Consider the following 22,842-nt stretch of genomic DNA (forward strand, 5'->3'; position numbering starts at 1 on the left):
CCGGAGCGCACGATTTTACAACGTGCGAGAGCCCCGCCTGTCGAACGACGGCTTCATCCTCATCCGTCACGAGGACGCGGTTCGAGCACGCTTCTCGTTCCAGGACGAGCGGACGCGTCACAAAAGCTCTTTGGCCGTGTTGGAGCCCAGAGTCGAGACCGCAGACTTCCAGTCAGCGTCAGCGTACAGAGGATCCCGCCTGCAGGCCTCGCTGCAACATCTGCCCTCTCACATGACCCCGCGACCTTCTGGTATGTGCGTCCGGTCGCTATCGGCTGCATTGTAATTTATCAGTGATTTTACCGTAAGGACTTTTTAAAGGTGGCCGTTATTTTATTTAACGGGCAATGAAAAATAGAAAAGTGCTCAGGTATGAATATCATGATCGAGATAACGATGGAGACAGCTCGCTGAGGAGTTAAATAAGGAGGCACTTGTTGCCACTTGGTGACGTCTGGCTCCTCCACGGTAATCGTGTGAAGCGAAACAACACGTCACACGATTTTATTATGAATAGATTTTCCTTAAATCGAAGGCAAAAATCATTTGCCAGTATAGAGCTGGCCTCCCCCGTCCGTTTACTACTCCGGGCTAATCCCGAGAAACAAAGGAACACCATTTAGACGCCGTATGTGTGAAATATCGGCTTGATGCGTTTGAATACCAAACATCTGAAAATGACAAAACACATTGCGCATCAGGCACTTCGATGCAAACTTGTTGGTTTTGCCCTGACATTTTTATGAGGAATTTGGGTGATTTAAAGCCTTTTCTTTTTTTTTACGTCCCTTGAACCGTCCCCCTTGTGCAGTTAAACATCGGATCAGCTGCTTGTTCCTTCTGCACTCGGCACCTCTTGGATTAAAACGTTTATTGCCAATATACAAAACACACATAGAAAACATACAAAACTTGTTACATTAAAAAAAATTCAAGTTTTGAAAAAAGCCTCGGAAAGCTTATGGGCTTATTTGTCTCTAGGAAGGTCTTCATGTCCTTTTGAGTCTTCAGTATCGTCTCTGTCTCGGGGAGAAGATGGTGTCCGGGTTGCTGTCTCGCTCCCGCTCCTTTTCCCGCTCCTTCTGGCTGTTCGGAGACAGGGCCTCCTCCAGCTTCTTCTCGCTCTTGAAGAGATCTCGCCCGGTGCGCATTATGTGCTCCTCGATCTTGCGGTGGCGCTTCATGTCCGACAGCACTTTGTCCAGCCTGGCCTCCCTTTTCACGGAGGAGCGAGCCGAAGACCCTGTCACACCGGGGAACGCTCGTTATATGAATGCTACCGAACCGTCACCCCCGCGGATAAAAGCGCTGCAGAGACAAGTCGTCGTGGAATACACACCTGGTGTGCGGCGTCTGTTAATAAAGGCATTTTTCGGAGTGGCTTGCATTTGCTCCTCGTCAAAGTCAAACTCGGTGGGAGTCGGAGGCCTGGAAAACAGAGGCGGAAAAGGCAGAAAACATCAGTGAGGCTTCTCACGACGCGTCCGTTCAAAATGGCTGAATAACATTCGAGTTCTGACTTGCGCTCCCTCTCCTTCCTCTCTCGCTCCTCTCCAGCATCTTCCTCGTCGTCTCTTTCGGGCGACGGGGTGCGTTCAGGTGTAGGCGGCCTTCTAGGAAGGGGCACAAAGTTCAGTTCCAGCATCTCCCCTTTAGCAAGGAGCTCATACAGTCTCTTGATCTCGGCAGGGGGCGGCATCCAGTTTTTGGGATCCTCCATTTCTTCGTCGCTGTAGGCCAACTCCCACTCGCTGTCCTTGTCTGCCTTCTGCTTTTCCTCTTTGCCGGCCACCGCCGTGTCTGCTGGGGCTTCCTCTGTCTTTGTCTCATCTCCTGGTGCATCTGTGTCTGGAATCAAATTGCAAAGTGGTCAGACGCTAATTCTGACTGAATTAAAGGAGCTTTAAATGTAAACACAATGATGATTTTTGCATGCACAATTTAGTGACATCCGGTGGAGGATTTGCAGACCGCAACCCGATGAATGCCCCGTAATCCCTCCCTCTCCGAGCTTCCTCAGATGCCCCAGGTGTTCTTGCAGTGGAATGTGATTCGACTGAATGAACACAGCGGTGGAAATGAACCCTTTAAGAAACTGAGCCACTGACTGGCAACAACTGCGCAGTGATTTGAAACACTGTACATAATGCTTACATGGTGAAACTCAAACATTTAGATATAGGTTTTGACTGTATGAGATTTAAACCAGCATCGACACATCGTTCATTTTCCTTTTTAAATATTTTTTAGCAGGTCTTGAAGGCCACATCACGACACTTCAATGGTTGGTGAGTTTCATTCTCTGGGTGCAAAAGCTCACAATTAAAAAGAAAAAAATGGCAAAACATCTAAAAATCTCAAGAAGTCATTGACACAAGCACTTTTCTCTAAAGCATCACCTTCAGTTCTCCACACTGGACATTATTTGCAAAGGGTTTTGTGGGGTTACAATTGTTGTACTCATTGATTTCCTGAAACAGAAGTAGTGCTATACTACTGCTAAACATTATCTTTATTTTGCCCACTGACGCATTTATCACCAGCAAAGCTTAAATGTCTGATTTGACCAAACGTTACAGTGACAATCAATATATTGATAATCTGACCAATACTCAGCCGTAAATAATGTATATATGTTGCATCAATTTTATTACGCCTGTACATTTTGTGTAACATACTTTAGTCATTGATTTGTCTTTACTAAAAGTTGATATAAATGTAACTAAGTGGTGTTATGCAGGGATTTTCACTGACCAGGTTTCCTATTATGACCACCTGGTTGATTTGCGTAAGTCCCCAATTTTGCAATGAAAACAGTGGTGACCGTTAAGCCTGGACTCCAGGAGACATCTAGTATCTGGCACGAGGAAATTAACTTGCAAACTCGATAACTGGTATTGTGATAATCTCACATATGTAATTGTTTACACAACCTAATCCCGCTCCAGAAACATTCACTAGCTGTTACCTTTCTCTTCATTGCTTGTCGAGTCTTCCTCTGTAACAGCTGTCATTTCAGCGTCCTGTGGCTCCGAGGTCCCCTCGTCATCTTTTTTTTCAGTAGCAGGTTTTTCTGTGTCCTTGACGCCCAGAGCCTCTATGCCGTCCCGCAGAGAGGAGTCTGTGGCCTCAGCCTGCATTCTTGCTTCTGCCGGTCGGTGAAGTGTTTATGGCGAGTTCTGCAAAGAACAACCAGCATTTGTAAGGCAACAAACACAAAAAGTCAATGCAGACATGCGAGATGTTTGGGGCTAATAGGAATAAGCTTTCATGGCCAAGCTGGTTCACACATACAAGGAATTTGGCTCTGATTCAGTTACACGTTGCACTGACATGCAGGTAAACAGAGTTTGGACAAATTATACACAATGCAAGGTGCTTTAGAGTAATACTCCACAAGAGAACGGTTGTCAGAGAGGTAGTGCAAAGAGAACAAAAAGAAACATGTCAGTGTATGCACAGTATGTGTATTACCTTAAACAGGACTGTGTGTCTTAGTACATGTAATGACCTGCAGACAGTGAGTGTGTACTGACATGAGATACTGTGAGGTAAGACCGGTATTGCGTTCATAACGTTAGACGGGTCGCACAAAGAGAGCAGACGACAAATAAATGAAATCAATTAGCATGTGAAATTTTAAATTGTACCCTAACTTGACTTAACGAAGTTAGCTTGCTAACGCCAGGCCTAGCTTTATCTCTTAGTAGAACCCCGTGCAATAAATCTAAGGGTTTGGGTTGACGTTACCGTATGTCCGGTGCACTCTAGATCACCGTGGCGGTTGTGAAAAGTTGGTTAAAGTTATCTTCCCCGGCGGATAAAAGCACCAAGACCGCCCATGAGACTAGCTAGGGATAATGTGCGGTAACACAGAGACGTAAACATAGCGCCATTTTGGACGAAAGTCCCCGGATGCCGTGTGACGGCCAGCGAGAGACGGCGACCGCTTGCGTCATAACCGATGAAACAGCAGAGGGATGGAACCGTCTATGGACGAAAGAGCGGCCGCGGAGTCCCGGGCTAGGATACAGATCTGCGATTAACTTGGCTTCCTGCGCGGGATGCAATGCAAGGCTTCTTTTCGTCTTGGATAAGATAATTAAGATTTTGAATTATTATTCATATCAGAATGTTAGCTTATAGAGTAAAATCCAATTGCATTTATATGAAAAGCATCGCCTGTTAGCTCAGATGCTAGTGTAAACACTTCCTTGTCATTGGCCCCCTACGTCACACTGACACCGTTTTGGAAATTCTGATTGGTCGATTGCCGTTTCCGGTCCAGGCGGTTCCCGTTTGAAAAGTTTTCGGTTAGTAATCGGGGGAGCGCCTTCGCCATTGGCGGAAGACTACGTTTACAATAACGGACCTCATGAAACGCCGGGAAAATTAAAGTTTTCCAATGCAGCGATTTTGCTTATAATACCGGTAAGCAATTATATATATTTATATATTTCGACTATAGAAAACTTAAAGTCAAGGGTGGGGGGGTGGGGGGGTAATGTTGAATTCAGTTGTCCGTAACATAACTTAAGCTAACATAGCTAACTCAAGCTAGCTGTGTGTGGAAGCTATGCTAGTTATCCAGCTGTGTGTTCCATATCAACAACACGGTGTATTCTCTGACGCTCTGCTCGATGTTTTCACCCAGGCCTTCGTTTTCGAGGGTTTTTAAAATGGCCCAGCGGGTGCCAATATCAGATGGCGGAAACAAGAAGGTGTCCAGGGTGCGAGTGGCGGTTCGTCTGCGGCCCTACATGGACACCCCGGACGAGAAGGGAGAGGGGCCGTGTGTGAGGGGCCTGGACTCCCAGAACCTGGAGATTATTAACTGGAGGAACGCCATGGAAACAGTCAAATATCAGTCAGTGTCCTCTGGATGCTATCACATCTTTCCACAGGCCCACATATAGAGATGCATAGCCATACACCCCTTCACTCACACGGCAGGGCAATTTGGGATCTTCAGAGAACTTCTTGCATGGTTTTCAAACTAAGAGGTCCCGGAGGAAACCCAGGCAGACATGAGGGAGAACATGCAACGTCCACACGGAGAAGGTCCCTGGTTCGATTGTGTCCAGGGACCTTCTTAAAACGCTATATCCCTGAGGGGCAATTTGTTTTGCAGCGCGCTGAGAAACAAAATTCAACAACAACCCAATGCAGCAACTCATACTACATACATTCAGCAGAAAAATAAGGTGCATGTTATGTTTATGGAGCCAATAGTTTTCCCACTGAGAGTTGAGTATTATTATATGTTACTGCAGCAGCCTGTGCTAGGAGGACTGCAGGTGGCTGTGGTCAGCCATGGCCTCTGCCTTCCTGGTGCCTCTGGCCCTAAATAGCACAGAAAGCTCCACCAGTTTGATCCCTGCAATTTTCCTATGGATTTTTACTGTGCCGTTAGGCCTGTTCCTGTCTTTGACAGTGAGGGAGCCAAACCAGTAAATTAAAGACCCAGATGTGCTCGTCACCGTGCCACCTCATTTTGTTTTGCAAATTATTTTCTTTTCGTTGTGCTTTCCCAGGTTAAAATTTCTAACTGTTATGCCCCTTGTTCTAGTTTCGACGTTTTTCATGGCGAGCAAACATCACAACAGGAGGTGTTCCTCACCTCGGTGAAGCCCATCCTTCCACATGTATTGGCCGGACAAAATGCCAGCGTCTTTGCGTATGGGCCGACGGGAGCTGGTATGTTGTAGCCCATTTTAATTTGTGCATGTCTTTGTTTGTGTGTGTGTGTGTTTACTTTGTGTTGCTGTGAAATCATTTACCAGGATAGAGGGATTTGAGAGGCGTGGAGTCGTACAGAAATAGTCTTTATTAATGCACCCCCTTCAATGTGAATATTTTTCTTCACACTTTCTTGTACAATATTTGTCTCAAAGGAAAAACCCACACCATGTTGGGCGCCTCGGAGCAGCCCGGCGTGATCCCTCGAGCCGTCCGTGAAGTCTTCAACCTGGTCAATGCCAAGGATGAAGACGAGGGATGGGACTACAGCATCGGGATGTCTTATTTAGAAATTTACAACGAGAAGGTACGTTTGCTCTGAAACCGACTATTCTACTACGTTCTTCTATGGTGCCGTGGCTTTGGGTCAAGGGTTGTTCTGGATCCCAATGTTCCTGCTTCAATTTATGAGCTCCTCCTAAAATGTTGCTGTATTATTTAGCAACCCCTAAATGCTCCTCCTTGGTGAAAGAGGTCAAAGTTCACTGATGCTGAATGTATCTAACTAAAAGTGTTTCTCTGCAATTTACAACAAACCGTTCTTTAACCTGAGCTGAAACAGGATTTGCACTTTCAGCCTTTGTATTGTTTCAAATAATTGGTGGTTGAAATCTTGATGTTTTATGACAACTCTCCCTCGACATTTTTAATTGTTCAGGGGCCCTTTGGTCATTGAATATGCAGTTAAATTACCCTGGTTTTCTAAAACAGTTGGACCGTTTTTGTTTCTCTCATCATCTCAAATCTCCTTTATTGTGAGATGAAATCCCTGCTATCTTCCTGTCCCTCAGGTGTTGGATCTTCTTTCACCAAGTTCACAAGATCTTCCCATTCGAGAGGACAAGGACAAGAACATCTTAATCCCCGGCCTCACACACAAAACAATCGCGTCGTTCTCAGACTTTGACCAACACTTTGTCCCGGCCAGTCTGAACCGCACCACAGCCTCCACCAAACTGAACCATCGCTCCAGCCGCAGCCACGCAATCCTGCTGATCAAGGTCTGGTATGAACCCCGAGGAGCGATGGAAATGGGCTCTTTAGTCACCGTTCTCTCCAGTTCTCTGGGGTCTGGGTCTCCGCGCCGGTTTTGGTAGTAGATAGTCTTGGGCGTTCTGACAGCATCTTAACAGGTCGTGGCCTCTGTGCAGTAGGCCAGGATTTGGTAGCTGATGCTAAAATCGACCCTCTCTTGCAACACTCCCATTAGCAGCTGCTGGGCTTTCTGGGACTTTTCTGGGAGAGGTACATTCTTAGCTTTCTGTGGTCTATGCATTAACATCTACAGTCACGCTTCTAAAAAGCTTCTTCACCAATGGCATTCAATGTTTGTCTTTTCTCCGGGGTCTCCAAGCTCGACTTTTACCTTAAACTGATTGCAGCCCTTCTGTGTCTTTAGGTCGTGCGGACCCAACGCGTCGTACCCCGACGACAACAGACAGGCAAACTGTATCTAGTGGACCTGGCCGGTTCGGAGGACAACCGGCGCACAGGGAATCGGGGCATCCGCCTGAAGGAAAGCGGCGCCATCAACCTGTCGCTTTTCACCCTCAGCAAAGTGGTGGACTCCCTGAACTCTGGCACGTCCGGCCGAGTGCCGTACAGAGACAGTAAACTGACCAGACTGCTGCAAGACTCCCTGGGTGGCTCGGCGCACTCCGTCATGATCACCAACATCGCCCCCGAGTACAAATACTATTTTGATACGTTCAGCGCGCTCAACTTTGCCGCCAAATCCAAACTCATTGTGAACAAGCCCTTCACCCGGGAAACCATATCTGCCCCAGCAGGTGAGCCACGGGGGCTGGAGCAGAAGTTACAGCTGGTCATACGTGTGTGAAATGTTGCGGGTTAACATTTGTAAAAAATTGTCCACGTTTATCTCCTGAAAGGAATCTGGTAGCGAAGATAAAAAGCTAGTTTGATTTGAATTGTAGAGCCTGGTTTGGGATGAACAGCTGATTCGGGCGCTGTTAGACCTGGAAAGGTGATCCTCATTACGGAGGGAAAGACCGCAGAGTTCATGGATTCACACCAGTCTGATGGCTAAAGAGCAGTAAAAGGAGGAGTTATGTTTTTCTGTTTTCCATTTGCTTCCCTTCAAACACTGCAATGCAGCCTGGACTGATGCAGTGCCATCACAAACTGAATCGCCTCGCACCCTGGAGAAGCCCTCAAACACGAGTGCACTGAATACTAAACCGCCAATTCTCCCCTCCTCCTCCTCCACCAGTAAAGAGATCCAGAGAAGACCAGGAGGCAGGGGGGTCTGGCAGCGAGCCGCAGAAGAAGAGGCAGAAGGAGGACAAGAAAACAGAAGCGAGCGGCTCCTCGCCCCCGGCTCATCTCCACAGGTTAAACACACCGGCAAAATGTCTTCTTGTATCAGCTAATCGCCTCCGTGAAGGAAATGTTCACGTAGCGGCGGTGGCGACTCGTCAGTCCAGACCGCATTCAGCGTCTGCGGTGCTTTGATTTACTCCTCGTATTTCTGGGAGATGCTGGTCCTGCCAGGGTTAAGCATCTCCGGTCCATAATTCCTAGTTTTAATGGGAATGCCCGTCCAAAGCTCTAACCAGCCGGCCCGATGCCTTTCTGTTCCAGCGTCTCTGAGCCGTCGCTAATGGACAGACTAATAGCTCTGGAGAAACTGATGCTGAATTGCCAAAACAAAGACCGGCTGAACATGCTGAAAGACGTGGCCCAGTCTCGCAAGGAGATCCAGGTAAATTCTGCGCCCGAGAGTTTCCGCAGGTCTTGGTCCGTGCTGCATGGAGTGGTGATTTGGAGTTACATAAACGAAACCTCGCCTCCATTCCCTCGCAGGTGCTCAAGGAGAAGCAGAAGGAGTTTGAGAGCAGGACCATGCTGTTCAGCCAGTTGGTCGGAGAGAAGTCCACGAAAGGCTCCAAGAACCTCGTGGCTCCACTCCAGGGGAAGCACGAAGCCTCCTCCAAAGCCAAAAGGCAGCAAGCTGTGGTTCAGCCCCTCCAGGGTCAGTCCAGCACAGCACGGTCTACACACACAGTCGCTTATTTATTATCTTATAATAATTGCAAGTCTGTTGAATGGGAGCTTATTAGCAGACTGACTCTTGGCAGCTGATTCCCTGGGTCAGGGCCGGGCCGCCGCTCCCTCACTCTGGATCGGGTGAACTGTGTTCACGTCTCATTCCAATTTTCAAACATTGTTTGGCACCATCTTGTGGTTTTTGTTACTTGTTCCCCTCCTGGGTGTCTGATAACCTTGGTTGCAACTGTCAGTCATGTCACAGCAGCAGAGCTCAAGACTCGCCACCATTTTGAATGCCGTTTCTACGGCTGGAATTTAAAAACAGCGCAAACGGCGGTGACTCCATAGAGGGGATAGTGGGCTCTGTCACGTCCTTCATCTTTATTAATGTGAAAACCTAATCCGGTAACATTTGAAGTTGATTATTACTCGCCATAACTATCGTCACAGGTGCCTGCTGGCCAACCAAGCAGATTATAATGCTAATATTTTTAAGCCGTCCGCTAAATATAGTCCAGTGTCGCGCGTCCAAATGTGTTGCTTGTCGTGTCGGTCAGCCTCTCCATCCGGTGATTCTGCTGGCAGGAAAAAGGAAATCAGCCTTTCGTTAGGGGGCAGCTCTGCTCAGCCCAGGAAGAACGCTCATTACTGTGTTTTTAAAGTGTTAATTGTCGAAGACACGGGGCTTTAGCACCTCCTCACACCCCCTTCTCCTCTTCAGTGTCCCAGCTCCAGTCCTGCCAGCAGCTCGCTGTGGTCAAGAAGCAGTCGGTGTGCGTGAAGAAGACAAAAGAAGGGAGCTTCTCAGACCAGGTAAGGGTCAGCATCAGAACCTCCACATGCTGCCGGTGCAACGACATCCGACGAGAGGCGGAGTGTAAGACGTCACATACGTTTCTGTAAATCAATGCACTGCGCCGTGGAACCACGACTGCAGCCACCTCGGAGAGGTCCAGCTTCCAAGCTTACCTTCAAAGCCCAGCTCTGAGTTAGCACCGAGCGGGATGATGTCGATGCCCACGTGCACGCCGCTGTCCAAGAAGCAGCGTGCATGTGTGTGCGTGTTGGACTCGTCCACGAAGATGTTTTTTTTTTAGGTGCGATACAGTGATGGAGAGCGTTGCCTGTAAGAAGGCAGGAGACATTTACGGGAATTTGGAACGGCGGGAACATGGATGGATGAGGCTCCAGAAGAGCCGGTTCGTGACGGCTCGGTTTTAATAAAAAGGAGCGGCTTCACTCCGCATAAAGAGTTCAGACATAACATGGAGCAAAGTGTGCACGTTACATGTAGCTTTGAATCTGCAGCCAGTAAGTTCAGTTAAAGCGCCAAAAGAAAAACTGTCCCAACCGCCGCATCTTCAACTCAATTTGCACTTTTGCAATTTGCAATTTTTTAAACATTCCTTTATTATAGATTTTATTTTTTTGCATTATTTATTTTCAAAGCACATTTTCTTTTTTTAAAAAGATTAATTCATTCTGTTTCAATTGATTTTAATGGGGAAATGCATTTGATTAAACTCGTAGGCCCTGTTTGACCTGACAGAAAGCTGAGGCTGTCAGTGTGCGCCAACACCGCTCCAGGATTCCGGTTGTCAAAACAATTCGTGGTCCGATTAGTTTCATTCGACACCTTTGTCCCCCTCAGCCCCTGGACGGGAAGGAGAACATGATGCAGAACAGCTGGGAGTCCCAGCTGGACACCTCGGTCCTGGAGCAGTCCAGGAAGAAGATCCTGCACATCCTGAACACGGGCTCGCTCAAGGAGCTGAAGGGCCTGCAGCAGATCGGCGACAAGAAGGCCAAGCTCATCCTGGGCTGGAGGGAGCTCCACGGAGACTTCTCAAAGGTCGGTGAAGTCGGTCTACGCGCCTCGTCCGGATGCTTTTATCCTCCGACCAGGCGGAGAACCTCAAACCCATCGGAGAAATGGATCCGGTTTTATCCGATCCGAAATGGACCGGAAGCCTTGAAAACGCGTTTGCGGTGTTCGCCTGTTCCGGTGACCCGTCCGGCCATCTCTTCTCCACCGATTCTAAGGAGCTAATCTTCTCTTGCAGCTGGAAGACCTCACCAGGGTGGAGGGGATGACAGAGAAGAGGTTCTCCTCCTTCGTGAAGGTGAGTCGCCAGAAGAGTTACATTTCAGTGTCAGCGTCTGTCTCTGAATGTGTGTGTGCTGGTAGAGGCGCAGTATCAGGACTAAAGTGACGGCTGCATCGACCGACCTACGGGTTTGATGTGTTTATTAAAGGTGCAGTTTAGAAGCATCAAATGCAAAGCTTCCCTTTTCAATCGCCGACCCCCGTCTCAGTTTTCAAACGTTTTACATTGAAATAAATATATTTGCTGTCTGTCTTGGGTGAGTTCTCTCCCGTCACTGACGCCCGGCGTCTCCCTCTCCTTCCAGGCCAACATCCTGAGCGCCCTGGGGAAATGACCCCCCCACCCCAAACAACCCTCCTGTGATGTAAATAATGTTTTTAATTTGAACACTTTGTGTTGTTGTTGTCGTCATTGCCCGTGTATTCCAGTGGGTGGCGTTTTTTCTTATTAAAGGTATCATACCACGGAGTGTGTGTTGTCATTATATTTAAGTGGGGGGGTTTAATCACGTCGGATCCGTCTGACCGTGGGCCCCGCGGGGCCGCGGCCTGTGACGTCATGGGGCGGAGCCTCACGGCCGCTGCCGCGGAGCTCTCAGCCAATCAGAGCTCGGAGGCGGCTCTGGGAAGAGGATGCTGTCCACACACACACACACACACCTCCAAACCTGCTCGGTTTCTCACACACACACACACACCTCTCCGAGCCGGGAGACTCCCCGGCCCTGCACACGCACACGCACACGCACGGCTCCCGCAGCCTCGCCTCCCCGCGGCCGATGTCTCCTTCCCCGCCCGAGAAGACGCGTTCGCCCGATGGCCCGTCCAGGGACGCAGCGGCCGTGACCGGACCCGCGCACGCTTGAACGCCTCAAGGTCAGTGCGGTGCTTTTTTTAATTTTTTTTAATTTTTTTTTTTGTTTTCGTTTGCGTTTTGCGGCCGTGTTTTCGTGTTGACGTGCACGCGTCGCCACACGCAGGAATCCTCCCCTTTCCCTGGAAGCAGGAGGATCACCAGCTTCGAGACCAGCGGACGTGCTTTTTCTTTTTCCTTTGTCCACCCCCCCTCCACACACACACACGCACGCTGCTTTGGACCTCCATCCGTGCACGGTAACGCTTGTCCACACACGATGAGATGATGTGCGATTTGTACACACACCTGCACGGAAGGCATTGCCGCTGCTGCTGCTGCTCTCCATGCAGCTCTCCTCCATCTGAACCCTCCTCCACCTGCATCCCTCCATCCTCCTCCTCCTCCATCTCCATCCATCTCCATCCTCCTCCTCCTCCATCCATCTCCATCTCCTTGATGCTCCTCCCATCCTTGACCTGCTCTTTGTTACAGGAAACCTGCCGTTGTGTTTGCATGTTTGCACTGAACCTGTTTTACTTCTTCTATTGAGTCTGGCAACCTTCTTGTTTTTCCAGTCAGGCCCTGAGGTGCACGTCCACACACACATACACACACACACACACACACTGAGGCACGCACACACACACACACACACACACGCACGGCTCCGAGGCTTTTCCCCGTCCATGGCTGTCAACATGATCCCCGCTCAGGCGGTCTGGGAGGAGCAGCCGTCGCTGCTGGACCAGGAGGACCCGGATCTGAGCCAGGCCTCCATCATCCTGCCGTGCCCGCCGGTCCCGGGGGAGCCGCTGGTGCGAGGCTGCGGCCCCGGAGGCCCCCGGCCCCCCCGCAGCAAGTCCAAAGGGGAGCTGGTGATCGTCATCAACGAGAAGCTGAAGAACAGTAAGTCTGACCTCCCGCCGGGCCGCCGCTCGTCCTCCCGGTCCTCTCAGCCTCCGGCGTGTCTCGGCGCAGGTAACGGCGTCCACTCGCAGTCCGCCGACGCCGCCTCCCCCGTCATCTCGTCCCCGCCGAGAAGACAGCGCTCCATCTCCTACCCCCACCAAGGCAAGACGAGGAAGGGCAGCAGGGCGGGTTCCATCGGCTACACCGCCTTCTCGCCCCGGCCGTCGCTGTCCCGCCACTCCAGCATCGCCACCAACCCTCCGCTGGACCGCACCAAGGTCAAAGACTACCTCCTGCTGTCGGTGCTGGCCTGCTTCTGCCCCGTCTGGCCCATCAACATCGTCGGGTTCGTCTACTCCATCATGGTGAGCGACCCGCCGCCCCTCCGTCGCCGATCTTCCCGGCGGGGGAATCTTAACGGCTTCCTCCGCCCGTCCGCAGTCCAAGAACAGCCTGGAGCAGGGGAACCTGGACGGCGCCGTGCGTTTGGGCCGCGTGGCCAAGATGCTGTCGGTGGTGTCCCTGGTCGGCGGGACCGTCATTATCATCGCCTGCATTGTCAACCTGGCCAGTGAGTGTCCCAAATCCGACCTCTAACCGTTCTCCTCGCCTCCGTCGCCCCGCGTCGTCGGCCGATCTCCTCCTCTGAACTTTTTTTTTTTTGTTTTGCAAACGACCCCTTTCCTCACTTGAAAACCGACTCCACGTTTGCACAATAGCGGAACGTTGCGGGGGGATAAAAAAAAAAAAAAAAAAAGGAAAATGGCCGTTTTTTTTTTTTGTTTTTCACAAAAACCGTGACATGTTTCTCCCATTTTTGCACGCATGCCGGGCATCTGTGTGTGTGTGTGTGTGTGTGTGTGTGTGTGTTATCTGTAGAGTCTTGCGTGTTGTGCGCCTTGCTTGTACCTACTGTGAAGTCCTCCCGTCCCTGTGATTGTGTGTATCTGCATTGTTGACGCGGCCGCAGGACAAACATCTGTACGCCCATTGTACTTTGCATAATAAAGGGATTGTGATGACGGATCGGTGATGATTTCCGTGACGCGCGAAGGCTCCGGCCGCCGTGTCGTGCAGCCAAACAGGCTTGTTGTCGAATAGAAAGTCGCGGCCTGCTGGGTCTCATTAAACCGACAGATGTAATTAACTTAATGACCGGAGAGCGGCTGAACTCCGGGCCGGCGCGCCGAGGGCCCTGGGACCCGCCGACCTGTTTTCCCCTCCTCCGTTCTCAAACTGTCCTCCTGTTTTTGTGAAAATGTTCACGTCCGTCTCCACTAATACCTTCCTTTTCTTTTTTTAGTCAATGTGAAAACCTGAGTTTCAGCCCAGGGTGAAACTGGATAAGTCAGCTGACCTCCCGGCCCACACCTGCACCACCGTCTTTACCACCTAGCCATTACCTGGATGTGTGACTAAACGCAGCTGACACTCTGTCCTTTCTGTAGTTTATTTAATTCCCTTTTCTTTTTCTTCTTTTTTTTTTTTTTTTTTGGGTTATGAAACGAAAAACGACGTGAAATACAGCTGCTTCGATTCAGAAGGATGTAGTCGGGACGGGGCGGCGGCAGGGGTGGGCGGGTCAGAAACGGGAACGTGCGTTCTGGATTTTCACGCACCCTCGAGGATCACCTGTAGAACTTACTCAGACCAGGTGGGCTAGAGAGCCGGGAGGCCGTCGGGGGGCGGCGAAACCCCCCGGCCGAGCGCGATTTCAACATGGAGAGGGAACACTTTGCATCTCACGCCCGTTCTTCGGCGGAGGGGATTACGGAAAACTGCGGCGGGGTCGGCTTCCGAGGAAAAACCCGCTTTTTGAAACGTGTCGGAGCAGGAAAACCACGCGCTCACCCGGAAGATGTAGCAGAGCGGCCGCAGACAAGATGGCCCCCCTTTATTTTATTTTTATTCGTGGCCAAATTTCTGAAAGGTTTTTCTGAGAATATTTTCCACCTCCGGCTCGCCGGCGCTCGGAATTTTTGAAAACGTCCGCCGAACCCTCGGTCCTCACCCGTGCTCCTCACTGTGATCAGAAAACCGCTCCGGGTTTTCGACTTCCGCTGTAAAGATTACTATGACATTTTTATCGTTGTTACTAAACATGTAAATAGAACGCGAATCCGCGCCCGACGTGCTCCGATTCCATTGGTGTCCGTGTGATGGTAACCCCAGTTAGCGTCTAGCTAGTCACGGTGTCAACGCGGGCCTCCGCCGGCGTGCTGCATCTCCTCCCGTGGCGGCCGGCATGCCTGGATTTGTATTCATGTACCGCAAAATATATTGGTGGCGAGTGACAAAGCTGAACTGGCGTTTGGATTATTATACTCCTGCAGCACATTCATAATAAAGACACCATGCATGCAAAGGGATTCTGTGTATTTGAGCAGCAACGGAGTGTGTGTGTGTGTGTGTGTGTGTGTGTCACTTAGGGAAGGCTGTGTCACAACCAAGCAGATGAAAGCAAAAAAAATGGGAAAGAGTGTGTGTGTGTTCTTTTTGTTTGCTTGTGTGTGTTTGTGTGTTCGCTTTCTTGTTTGTGTGTATGTTAGTGTGTGTGTGTGTGTGTGTGTGTCACTTAGGGAAGGCTGTGTCACAACCAAGCAGATGAAAGCAAAAAAAGGGGAAAGGGTGTGTGTGTGTTCTTTTTGTTTGCTTGTGTGTGTTCGTTTACTTGTGTTTGTTTGTGTGTTTGCTTTCTTGTGTGTGTGTGTGTGTGTGTGTGTGTGTGTGTGTGTGTGTGTGTGTGTCACTCAGGGAAGGCTGTGTCACAATCAAGCAGATGAAAGCAAAAAAAGGGGAAAGGGTGTGTGTGTGTTCTTTTTGTTTGCTTGTGAATGTTAGTTTGTTTACCTGTTTGTGTGTTCGCTTTCTTGTTTGTGTATGTGTATGTTAGTTTGTTTGTGCGTGTATTTGTGTGTGTGTGTGTGTGTGCGTGCATGTATTTTAAGATGTCCAGAGAGCTGAGCTAAGTCACTGAGGAAGGCTGTGTCACAATCAAGCAGATGAAAGCAAAAAAGGGTGTGTGTGTGTTTGTTTGTTTTTGTGTGTGTGTGTGATTGTTGACCTGTGTTTGTGTGTTTGCTTTCTTGTTTGTGTGTATGCTAGTTTGTTTGCTAATGTGTGTGTTTGTTTGTTTGATTGTTTGTGTGTTTGCTTTCTTGTTTGTGTGTGTGTGTGTGTGTGTGTGACTTAGGGAAGGCTGTGTTGCAACCAAGCAGATGAAAGCAAAAAAAAGGGGGAAAGGGTGTGTGTGTTCTTTTTGTTTGCTTGTGTGTGTTTTTCTGCTTGTGTATGTTAGTTTGTTTACCTGTTTGTGTGTTTGCTTTCTTGTTTGTGTGTGTGTGTATGTTAGTTTGCGTGTGTGTGTGTGTGTGTGTGTGTGTGTGTGTGTTCGCATTCTTGTTTGTGTGTATGTTAGTTTGTTTGCGTGTGTGTGTTGAGATGCCCAGAGAGCTAAGTCACAGAGGGAAGGCTGTATCACAATCAAGCAGATGAAAGCCAAAAAAAAGGGTGTGTGTATTTGTTTGTTTGTTTTTGTGTGTGTGTGTGATTGTTGACTTGTGTTTGTGTGCTTGCTTTCCTGTTTGTGTGTATGCTAGTTTATTTGCTAATGTGTGTGTTTGTTTACTTTGTTTGTTTGTGTGTTTGCTGTCTTGTTTGTATGTATGTTAGTTTGTTTGCTTGTGTGTGTGTGTGTGTGTGTGTGTGTGTGTGTGTCGCACATTATTGGACCTCGGTCAGAGCCACATGTGGAGGGGAAGCAGGAGCGGCGGTCAGAGGATGTCAGAGAAGGTCAGAAGATGGTGGAGAAGGTCAGAAGATGGTGGAGAAGGTCTCCAGAGGCAGGAGCTGCTCTGGTTCCTCTGCTGTCACATGAAGCGCCGCTGGATGGAGGAGGGAAAGTAAAGTGTGTGTGAGGCAGAGCGGGTCCAGCGGCGCCGCCTCTTCAAACCGGCCTGTGATTCGACTCGGGTCCGTCGACGGCGCTCATCGATCCGGAGCCGAACGCTGCCGGCGGGACCTTCGCTCTTCGACCGGCCGTGACGTCTCGGCCCGACCCGTCGTCAGCGGCTCGCCGTCAAGGTCGCCGCTCTCGGACGAGCGACCGACAGAACCCGCGAGTCGGCGGGAAACACCGAGCGTCGACCCGGATCTCCGGGCCGTGGAACTGAAACACGGCGGGTGTCAGCTGGTGGTTTACGGCGGAGAAGATCTCGTGAACGAACGCGTCCCTGGTTTGTTCTTCATCAGCAGAAGCCAAAGGCACCACAACATGCCGGCGCAGCAAAGCAAACGCGGCGTGACGAGCCTGACAGGGAAAGACGTGTTTCCTGGGACTCAGCTCATTTCCCGCGTGCCGGAGGCCAGACGCGGCGAACGGGTCAGGGATTATCGGCGGACGTCGAAGCGGCGGCGTCGGGGCGCCGCGACGTCCTCCGGCCCTCCCGGCAGCCAATCGCAGCGTAGCGAGACCCGCTGACCCGACACCGCCGCCATCGCTGCCAGGTGGTTTGGGAAGCGAGCCCGGAAACAATCGAACTCATCTCTGGGAGTTTGGAGGGCCGGGATGATCATTAGCTGGACCCTGGACGGCTCTGGAAAGAGGATCTGCTGCAGGAACACCAGGATCTGGTGAAACACCAGGATGTGGTGTGGGAACACCAGGTTCTGTGGCAAGAACATCAGGATCTGCTGGAGGACCAGCTGGTTTTGGTGTACGAACACCAGGTTCTAGAAGCAGAAACACCAGGATCTGCTGCAGGAACACCAGGATCTGGGGCAGGAACACCATGATCTGTTGCAGGACCAGCAGGTCCTGCTCCAGAAACACCAGGATGTGGTGTAGGAACACCAGGTTCTGTGACAGGAACATCAGGATCTGCTGGAGGACCAGCTGGTTTTGGTGCAGAAACACCAGGTTCTAGAGCAGGAACAGCAGGTTCTGCTGCAGGAACACCAGGATCTGCTGCAGGACCAGCAGGTTCTGCTGCAGGAACACCAGGATCTGGTGCAAGACCACCTGGTTCTGCTGCAGGAACACCAGGATCTGGTACAGGAACACCTGGTTCTGCTGCAGGAACACCAGGATCTGGTACAGGAACACCCGGTTCTGCTGCAGGAACACCAGGATCTGGTGCAGGAACACCCGGTTCTGCTGCAGGAACACCAGGATCTGGTGCAGGACCAGCAGGTTCTGCTGCAGGTCCTCAGACTGCCGGACTGTGGAGGAAAGCTGCTGCTCACCCTGGCGATGACGTCCCTGCAGCGCCGGCCACCTTTTCATTTATCGCTCTCCTCGAACTCCCTCTCCTTATTGCACTTTCTGAGTCTTGTCGCCGTTTGTTCGGTGTTATTCTTGATGTTCCCCTGGTGGGCTGGACCTCAGCGAAGCCTGTCTGGGTGCAGATCTTCACCGAGCGTCAGGCGCCATTCAAGCATTTCATCTATTTTTCCGGTCGAGTTAAATGAGTGATTCATGGTGATGTAAGCGGCCGCCGTGAGGCCGGAGGAGAAGCGGAGCTCCGGCGTCTCCTGGTTTTGACTTAATGGACGGAGGCAGCGGGCTGACGACGCCGAGCTACGAGGACGAGGACGACGGCGAGCTGCTGCTCATCATCTCAGCGTTGACTTCCGATCAGACGACCCGTCGGAGGCAGATGTACCAGCCGGTCGCCAGTCCTCGTCTGAGAAGCTGAGGTGGATCACGGGGCGGCGCTGGGAAACCGACGGCTCGGAGAGAAACCTCCAGGAAGGTGCGAGCGAGGAAGGTTCATGTTATGAACGGCTGGACAAACCGCGAAAGTCACAAAGCTCCAGTAGCTTCAGCCAGACGGAGCCTCACGTGATCGGATCCAAGTCCGCAACATCTCGGCGTCGGCGTTCTAATGGAAGCCCGCTAATCCCGTCAAATCACACTTTTCTACTTTCCGTTCCTCCCGCAGCCGGAGGTGACCTTTGACCCGGTGATCGCGCATCCTCTGAGTGACCCCGTGGTTTTTTTTTTCCGGTTTGAGGGCGGCGGAACCAGGAACCCCCCGCCGGGAGGCCAGAAGCATCGTGCCGACCTACTTTTCGTGCAGATGACGTGATCTTTCAGGTTTTTTTATACATCCCTCCGATTTTATTTTTAGGAAGCCTCTCGAAGGTTCTCACACAAACTTTAATCTGTGTGTGGGTGTGTAACTTATGCACACAAAGGATTTGTGTTCAGCAAAGCTAAATATTCAGTACAAGCCTCACACACACACACACACACACACACTTTGTTGACGTCTGCATCACGCCACAGAAAGCTCCACGTGCACTGACGGTGACGGCCTTCCGAAAAAATTCTGCTGAATCCGACGACTCAGGAGGACGAACTTAGACGAAATTAGAGGTGAACGTTTGCATGACTGATGATAAACATTTTATTCGATAAAGTTGAGACATTTACATGTAAAGCGGTCAACCATTCGTAGATGGAACGATATATTTATTGTTTGTAAACAGGGATTTAATTTGAATTTATGTTTGCCCACTTTGGGCTTCCAGTGACTTTAGAGACCAAAAAAAATCAAATTATACAACAACTTTGACTTAAACCCCAAATTACTACATGCAATATATGTATATACGTTACATATATTTTAACTTATTTTTACATCTTTTAAACTTTATTTTTATTTCTTTATTTATTATTCCCTATTTTATTTTTTAATTTTATTTTATTATTTTATTCTATTTTAATTCTTCCGCATTTGATAAAGCATTCCGATCCTGACAAGCATACAGTTGCAACCCCCACACGCTAGATGGCAGTATCAGCTTTATTGACTTGCAAAGAGGCCTTTTTTGGGTGCACGGCTGAGGAGTTGAAGATGAGGCGTACAGGATAAACCAGTAAAAACGTTTCATGGACAAAAACAAATAAAAAAAAAAGTCATGCACACTTTAACCTCCAGAAGACAAACAGCCAAAGCAAGAAACACCGTGGTTATTTACAGGCTCTTTCCCGGAGCAAATAGGAACATTTTCCGGGGGTCGTGGTCATGAAGCTATCGTGCTCTGCGGCTCCCTATGCGCGGATAAACAAAACAAAACAGATTCGATATGAATGTAACAACATAAAAAAAGCTTCTTCGTTTCAATGAAACAATATTAAGTTACTCGGAGATTCACATCTCTGGGGGGGGAACAACACGCCGATAAACATCTCATCCTGCAGCAAAGCCCGACACATATTAGTCTTTTAGTTTTGCTCCGACGACACCAAACATGCAAACGACGGATACGGACCATTAACGTGGAAGAACCGATTATCTTATTAGGCCGTGCTGTTCGCAGGCAATCCACTGACAACCAGATCGACGGATACAGAACGTCTGACGGGATCGGGGAACCGCTTCCGGGAACGAACCCTTGCAAGCCGAATCGGGGGGACGGGGGTCGCTTTGTGCAATGAGGAGGTTTTTTTGTTTCCGAACCGTCGGCGATGGACGCGGACGATTCGCCCGACAACCCTGATCGGGCGACGGCAGAACGATTGGTCTCCCCAGTTTTTCCTTCGCCGCTTGGATTTGCCTGGAGGTCTGGTGGCTTCGGACCCGAGCGCGAGGGCCGCGGATGGCGCTGAGAGTCTGAGATGGCGTGGATCCTCGATGGCCATGCAGAGAATCCTCCACGCATGCGATGGGAATCCCGAGTCTCCAGGCGCGTCCGCGGCGTTTGGGGGCGGCGGTAGCTTTGGGGATTTTTTGGGGGTCGGGGGTCACTCCTGCATGGTGGACCCGGGCAGCTCGTTGGTCAGGGTGTGCCAGCGCTCCACCTTGGTACCCTTGTTCTTCAGGCAGTCTATCCAGTGCTGGAGGGTCTCCCCCTGGGAGTGGCAGCCCAGGGATACACCGCCTGCACCAGGACACAACATATCAGGGGTCAGCGGTGGACTGGGAGGCTCCATCTACAAGGAACACCGCTGACAGAGATGCCTCTAACCACAAAACTAGCATTTCATTCAGACATTGACGTATATAAGTATACACGTTAAAAGAAAGGTTTTGATGTCTGTGTGTATATATGTGCGTGTGTACATAAACGGAAATATATAAACATACCTATTTGTATAAATACACACATGTATACATATAGATATACATTGATGTCTGTATATATATATATATGTGTGTGTGTGTACATACATGTATGCATATAAACACATATATAACAAATACATATGTATGTATGTTTATATATATATGTGTGTGTTTATGTAAATGTGTTTGTATGAATCTATAAATACATATATCTATGTAGATATGTAGAACATATATGTGTGTATATATATGTACATGTGTAAACATATATATGGGTGTACATACACTGATATATATAGGTGTATGTACAATATGAGTGTACATACACGCATGTATATATGTGTATAAATGTATATATGTCTATAAGTGTCTGTATATATGTATATATACATACATATTTATATATGTTTATATGTGTTCATATGTACATACAAACATACATTTATATGTCTGTACATACTAATATACAAACGAAGACACACACATATATATACACAAACATAAATGTATGTATGTATATATATTTGTTTATATTGATGTTCTATATATGTGTAAATATGTACATTTATGTGTTTATATAGCTGTGTATGTGTATATAAATATATTCAAATATATATATATAATGACACATGTATGTGTGTGTATATATATATATATGTATATATGTACACAGAGCTATATGCACATACATATATAGGTATATATAGACAAACTCATATATACCAACATTACTTATATATATATATATATATATATATATATATATATATGTATATATATACATATATACAGGCACACACACACACACATACATACATGTGTGGATGTATAAGGGTTTGTGTGTATACATACACATATATACCAAATTATATATATCCAAAAATATGTACATATATATATACATATGCGTATATATGCATACAAACTTATATTTATGTATCGGTATATATGTGTGTATCTATATGTGTGGACATACATTCATATACAGACATATACACATGCATATACAGATGAATATATATGTTTATATACAAATGTATATATATATATTATTATTATTTATATTAAATTATAACTGTATATGACATTCTTTAAATTGTGTATCATATAAGTATATACATGCATACATTTATGTTCATATATGCATATGTGGTGTATATGTCTTCTTCTTCTTTCGGCTTTTCCCTTCAGGTGTCACCACAGCGAGTCAACTTTCCCCATCTAACCCTCCTCTCTGTATCTTCCTCTTTCACACCAACTACCTTCATATCTTCTCTCACTACGTCCATAAATCTTCTCTTTGGTCTTCCTCCAGACCTCTTGCCTGGCAGCTCCAATTCCAGCATCCGTCTACCAATATATTCTCTATCCCTCCTCTGTCCATGACCCAACCATCTCAGTCTGGCTTCTCTGACCTTCTCTCCAAAACATCTAACATGTGCTGTTCCTCTGATAGACTCATTCCTGATCCTCTCCATCCTGGTCACTCCCAAAGAGAACCTCAACATCTTCATCTCTGCAACCTCTAGTTCTGTCTGCTGTCTTTTGGTCATTGGAACAGTTTCTAGTCCAAACATCATCGCTGGTCTCACCACTGTCTTGTACACCTTTCCTTTTATTCTGGCCGATAGTCTTCTATCACATAGTACCCCTGACACTTTTCTCCATCCATTCCAACCTGCTTGGACCCGTCTCTTCACCTCTTTTCTACACTCTCCGTTGCTCTGGACTTTTGGCCCCTTAGTACCTGAAATCCTCCAGCTTCTTGATCTCCACTCCCTGTAGCCTCACCGTTCCACTTGAGTTCCTCTCATTCACACACATATATTCTGTCTTGCTGCAACTAACTTTCATTCCTCTCCTTTCCAGAACATACCTCCACCTCTCTAGATTTTCCTCTACCTGTTGTCTGCTCTCACTACAGATCACAATGTCATCTGCAAACATCATGGTTCATGGAGATTCCTGTCTAACCTCATCTGTCAGCCTGTCCATCACCATTGCGAACAAGAAGGGGCTCAGAGCTGATCCCTGATGGAGTCCCACCTTCACCATGAACTTCTCTGTTACCCCTACAGCACACCGTACCAGTGTCTCACAGCGAGCATACATGTCCTGCACCAGTCTAACATACTTCTCTGCCACTC

General features: G+C 48.6%; 4 protein-coding genes across 6 annotated transcripts in view; 2 read left to right on the plus strand and 2 right to left on the minus strand.

The window, feature by feature from the left end:
- Positions 1 to 104: 104 nt before the first annotated feature.
- pagr1 (PAXIP1 associated glutamate-rich protein 1) lies at positions 105 to 3,905 on the minus strand. Of its 2 annotated transcripts, XM_086140947.1 has the most exons (6): positions 3,751 to 3,889; positions 3,475 to 3,511; positions 2,969 to 3,179; positions 1,521 to 1,848; positions 1,340 to 1,428; positions 105 to 1,243 (listed from the first exon to the last, which is right to left on the minus strand). In XM_086140947.1, exons 3-6 carry the CDS (start codon positions 3,138 to 3,140, stop codon positions 1,008 to 1,010), a joined length of 825 nt encoding a protein of 274 aa, XP_085997073.1. In that variant the 5' UTR covers positions 3,141 to 3,179; positions 3,475 to 3,511; positions 3,751 to 3,889; the 3' UTR covers positions 105 to 1,007. The 2 variants fall into 2 exon arrangements, with proteins under 2 accessions (XP_085997073.1, XP_085997072.1); XM_086140946.1 differs by lacking the exon at positions 3,475 to 3,511 and having other exon boundaries at positions 108 to 1,243; positions 3,751 to 3,905.
- Positions 3,906 to 3,967: 62 nt separating this feature from the next.
- On the plus strand, positions 3,968 to 11,325 carry kif22 (kinesin family member 22). Its single transcript, XM_086140942.1, has 13 exons — positions 3,968 to 4,431; positions 4,655 to 4,867; positions 5,570 to 5,697; positions 5,895 to 6,046; positions 6,531 to 6,740; positions 7,139 to 7,529; positions 7,973 to 8,093; positions 8,344 to 8,464; positions 8,566 to 8,734; positions 9,473 to 9,564; positions 10,403 to 10,603; positions 10,815 to 10,874; positions 11,164 to 11,325. The coding sequence occupies exons 2-13, from the start codon at positions 4,680 to 4,682 to the stop codon at positions 11,191 to 11,193; spliced, it is 1,863 nt and encodes a 620-aa protein (XP_085997068.1). The 5' UTR covers positions 3,968 to 4,431; positions 4,655 to 4,679; the 3' UTR covers positions 11,194 to 11,325.
- Positions 11,326 to 11,502: 177 nt separating this feature from the next.
- On the plus strand, positions 11,503 to 14,988 carry prrt2 (proline-rich transmembrane protein 2). Of its 2 annotated transcripts, XM_086140511.1 has the most exons (5): positions 11,503 to 11,734; positions 12,290 to 12,620; positions 12,693 to 12,988; positions 13,065 to 13,194; positions 13,927 to 14,988. In XM_086140511.1, the coding sequence occupies exons 2-5, from the start codon at positions 12,401 to 12,403 to the stop codon at positions 13,941 to 13,943; spliced, it is 663 nt and encodes a 220-aa protein (XP_085996637.1). In that variant the 5' UTR covers positions 11,503 to 11,734; positions 12,290 to 12,400; the 3' UTR covers positions 13,944 to 14,988. The 2 variants fall into 2 exon arrangements, with proteins under 2 accessions (XP_085996637.1, XP_085996636.1); XM_086140510.1 differs by lacking the exon at positions 13,927 to 14,988 and having other exon boundaries at positions 13,065 to 13,386.
- Positions 14,989 to 19,042: 4,054 nt separating this feature from the next.
- LOC147215032 (double C2-like domain-containing protein alpha) overlaps positions 19,043 to 22,842 on the minus strand; it is a 30,682-nt gene continuing 26,882 nt past the window's right edge. Inside the window, exon 11 of the mRNA XM_086140948.1 lies at positions 19,043 to 20,510. Coding sequence (XP_085997074.1) covers positions 20,374 to 20,510 — 137 coding nt within the window. The 3' untranslated portion in view covers positions 19,043 to 20,373. The remainder of the gene's footprint in view (positions 20,511 to 22,842) is intronic.

Source organism: Fistularia commersonii, chromosome 33 (genome assembly GCF_037954325.1).
Source record: "Fistularia commersonii isolate RoL2024-O1a breed Wild chromosome 33, RoL_Fcom_v1.0, whole genome shotgun sequence".
Classification (NCBI taxonomy): domain Eukaryota; kingdom Metazoa; phylum Chordata; class Actinopteri; order Syngnathiformes; family Fistulariidae; genus Fistularia; species Fistularia commersonii.

Coding starts and splice junctions, on each gene's coding strand:
- pagr1 (XM_086140947.1), bottom strand. CDS start 3,140: ATGCAGGCTGAGGCCACAGACTCCTCTCTGCGGGACGGCATAGAGGCT. Junction 1,429..1,520: donor AGGAAGGAGAGGGAGCGCAA/GTCAGAACTCGA, acceptor TCTGTTTTCCAG/GCCTCCGACTCCCACCGAGT. Junction 1,244..1,339: donor TAACAGACGCCGCACACCAG/GTGTGTATTCCA, acceptor CCGGTGTGACAG/GGTCTTCGGCTCGCTCCTCC.
- kif22 (XM_086140942.1), top strand. CDS start 4,680: ATGGCCCAGCGGGTGCCAATATCAGATGGCGGAAACAAGAAGGTGTCC. Junction 10,604..10,814: donor TCCACGGAGACTTCTCAAAG/GTCGGTGAAGTC, acceptor CTTCTCTTGCAG/CTGGAAGACCTCACCAGGGT. Junction 10,875..11,163: donor GGTTCTCCTCCTTCGTGAAG/GTGAGTCGCCAG, acceptor CTCTCCTTCCAG/GCCAACATCCTGAGCGCCCT.
- prrt2 (XM_086140510.1), top strand. CDS start 12,401: ATGGCTGTCAACATGATCCCCGCTCAGGCGGTCTGGGAGGAGCAGCCG. Junction 12,621..12,692: donor CAACGAGAAGCTGAAGAACA/GTAAGTCTGACC, acceptor GTCTCGGCGCAG/GTAACGGCGTCCACTCGCAG. Junction 12,989..13,064: donor GGTTCGTCTACTCCATCATG/GTGAGCGACCCG, acceptor GCCCGTCCGCAG/TCCAAGAACAGCCTGGAGCA.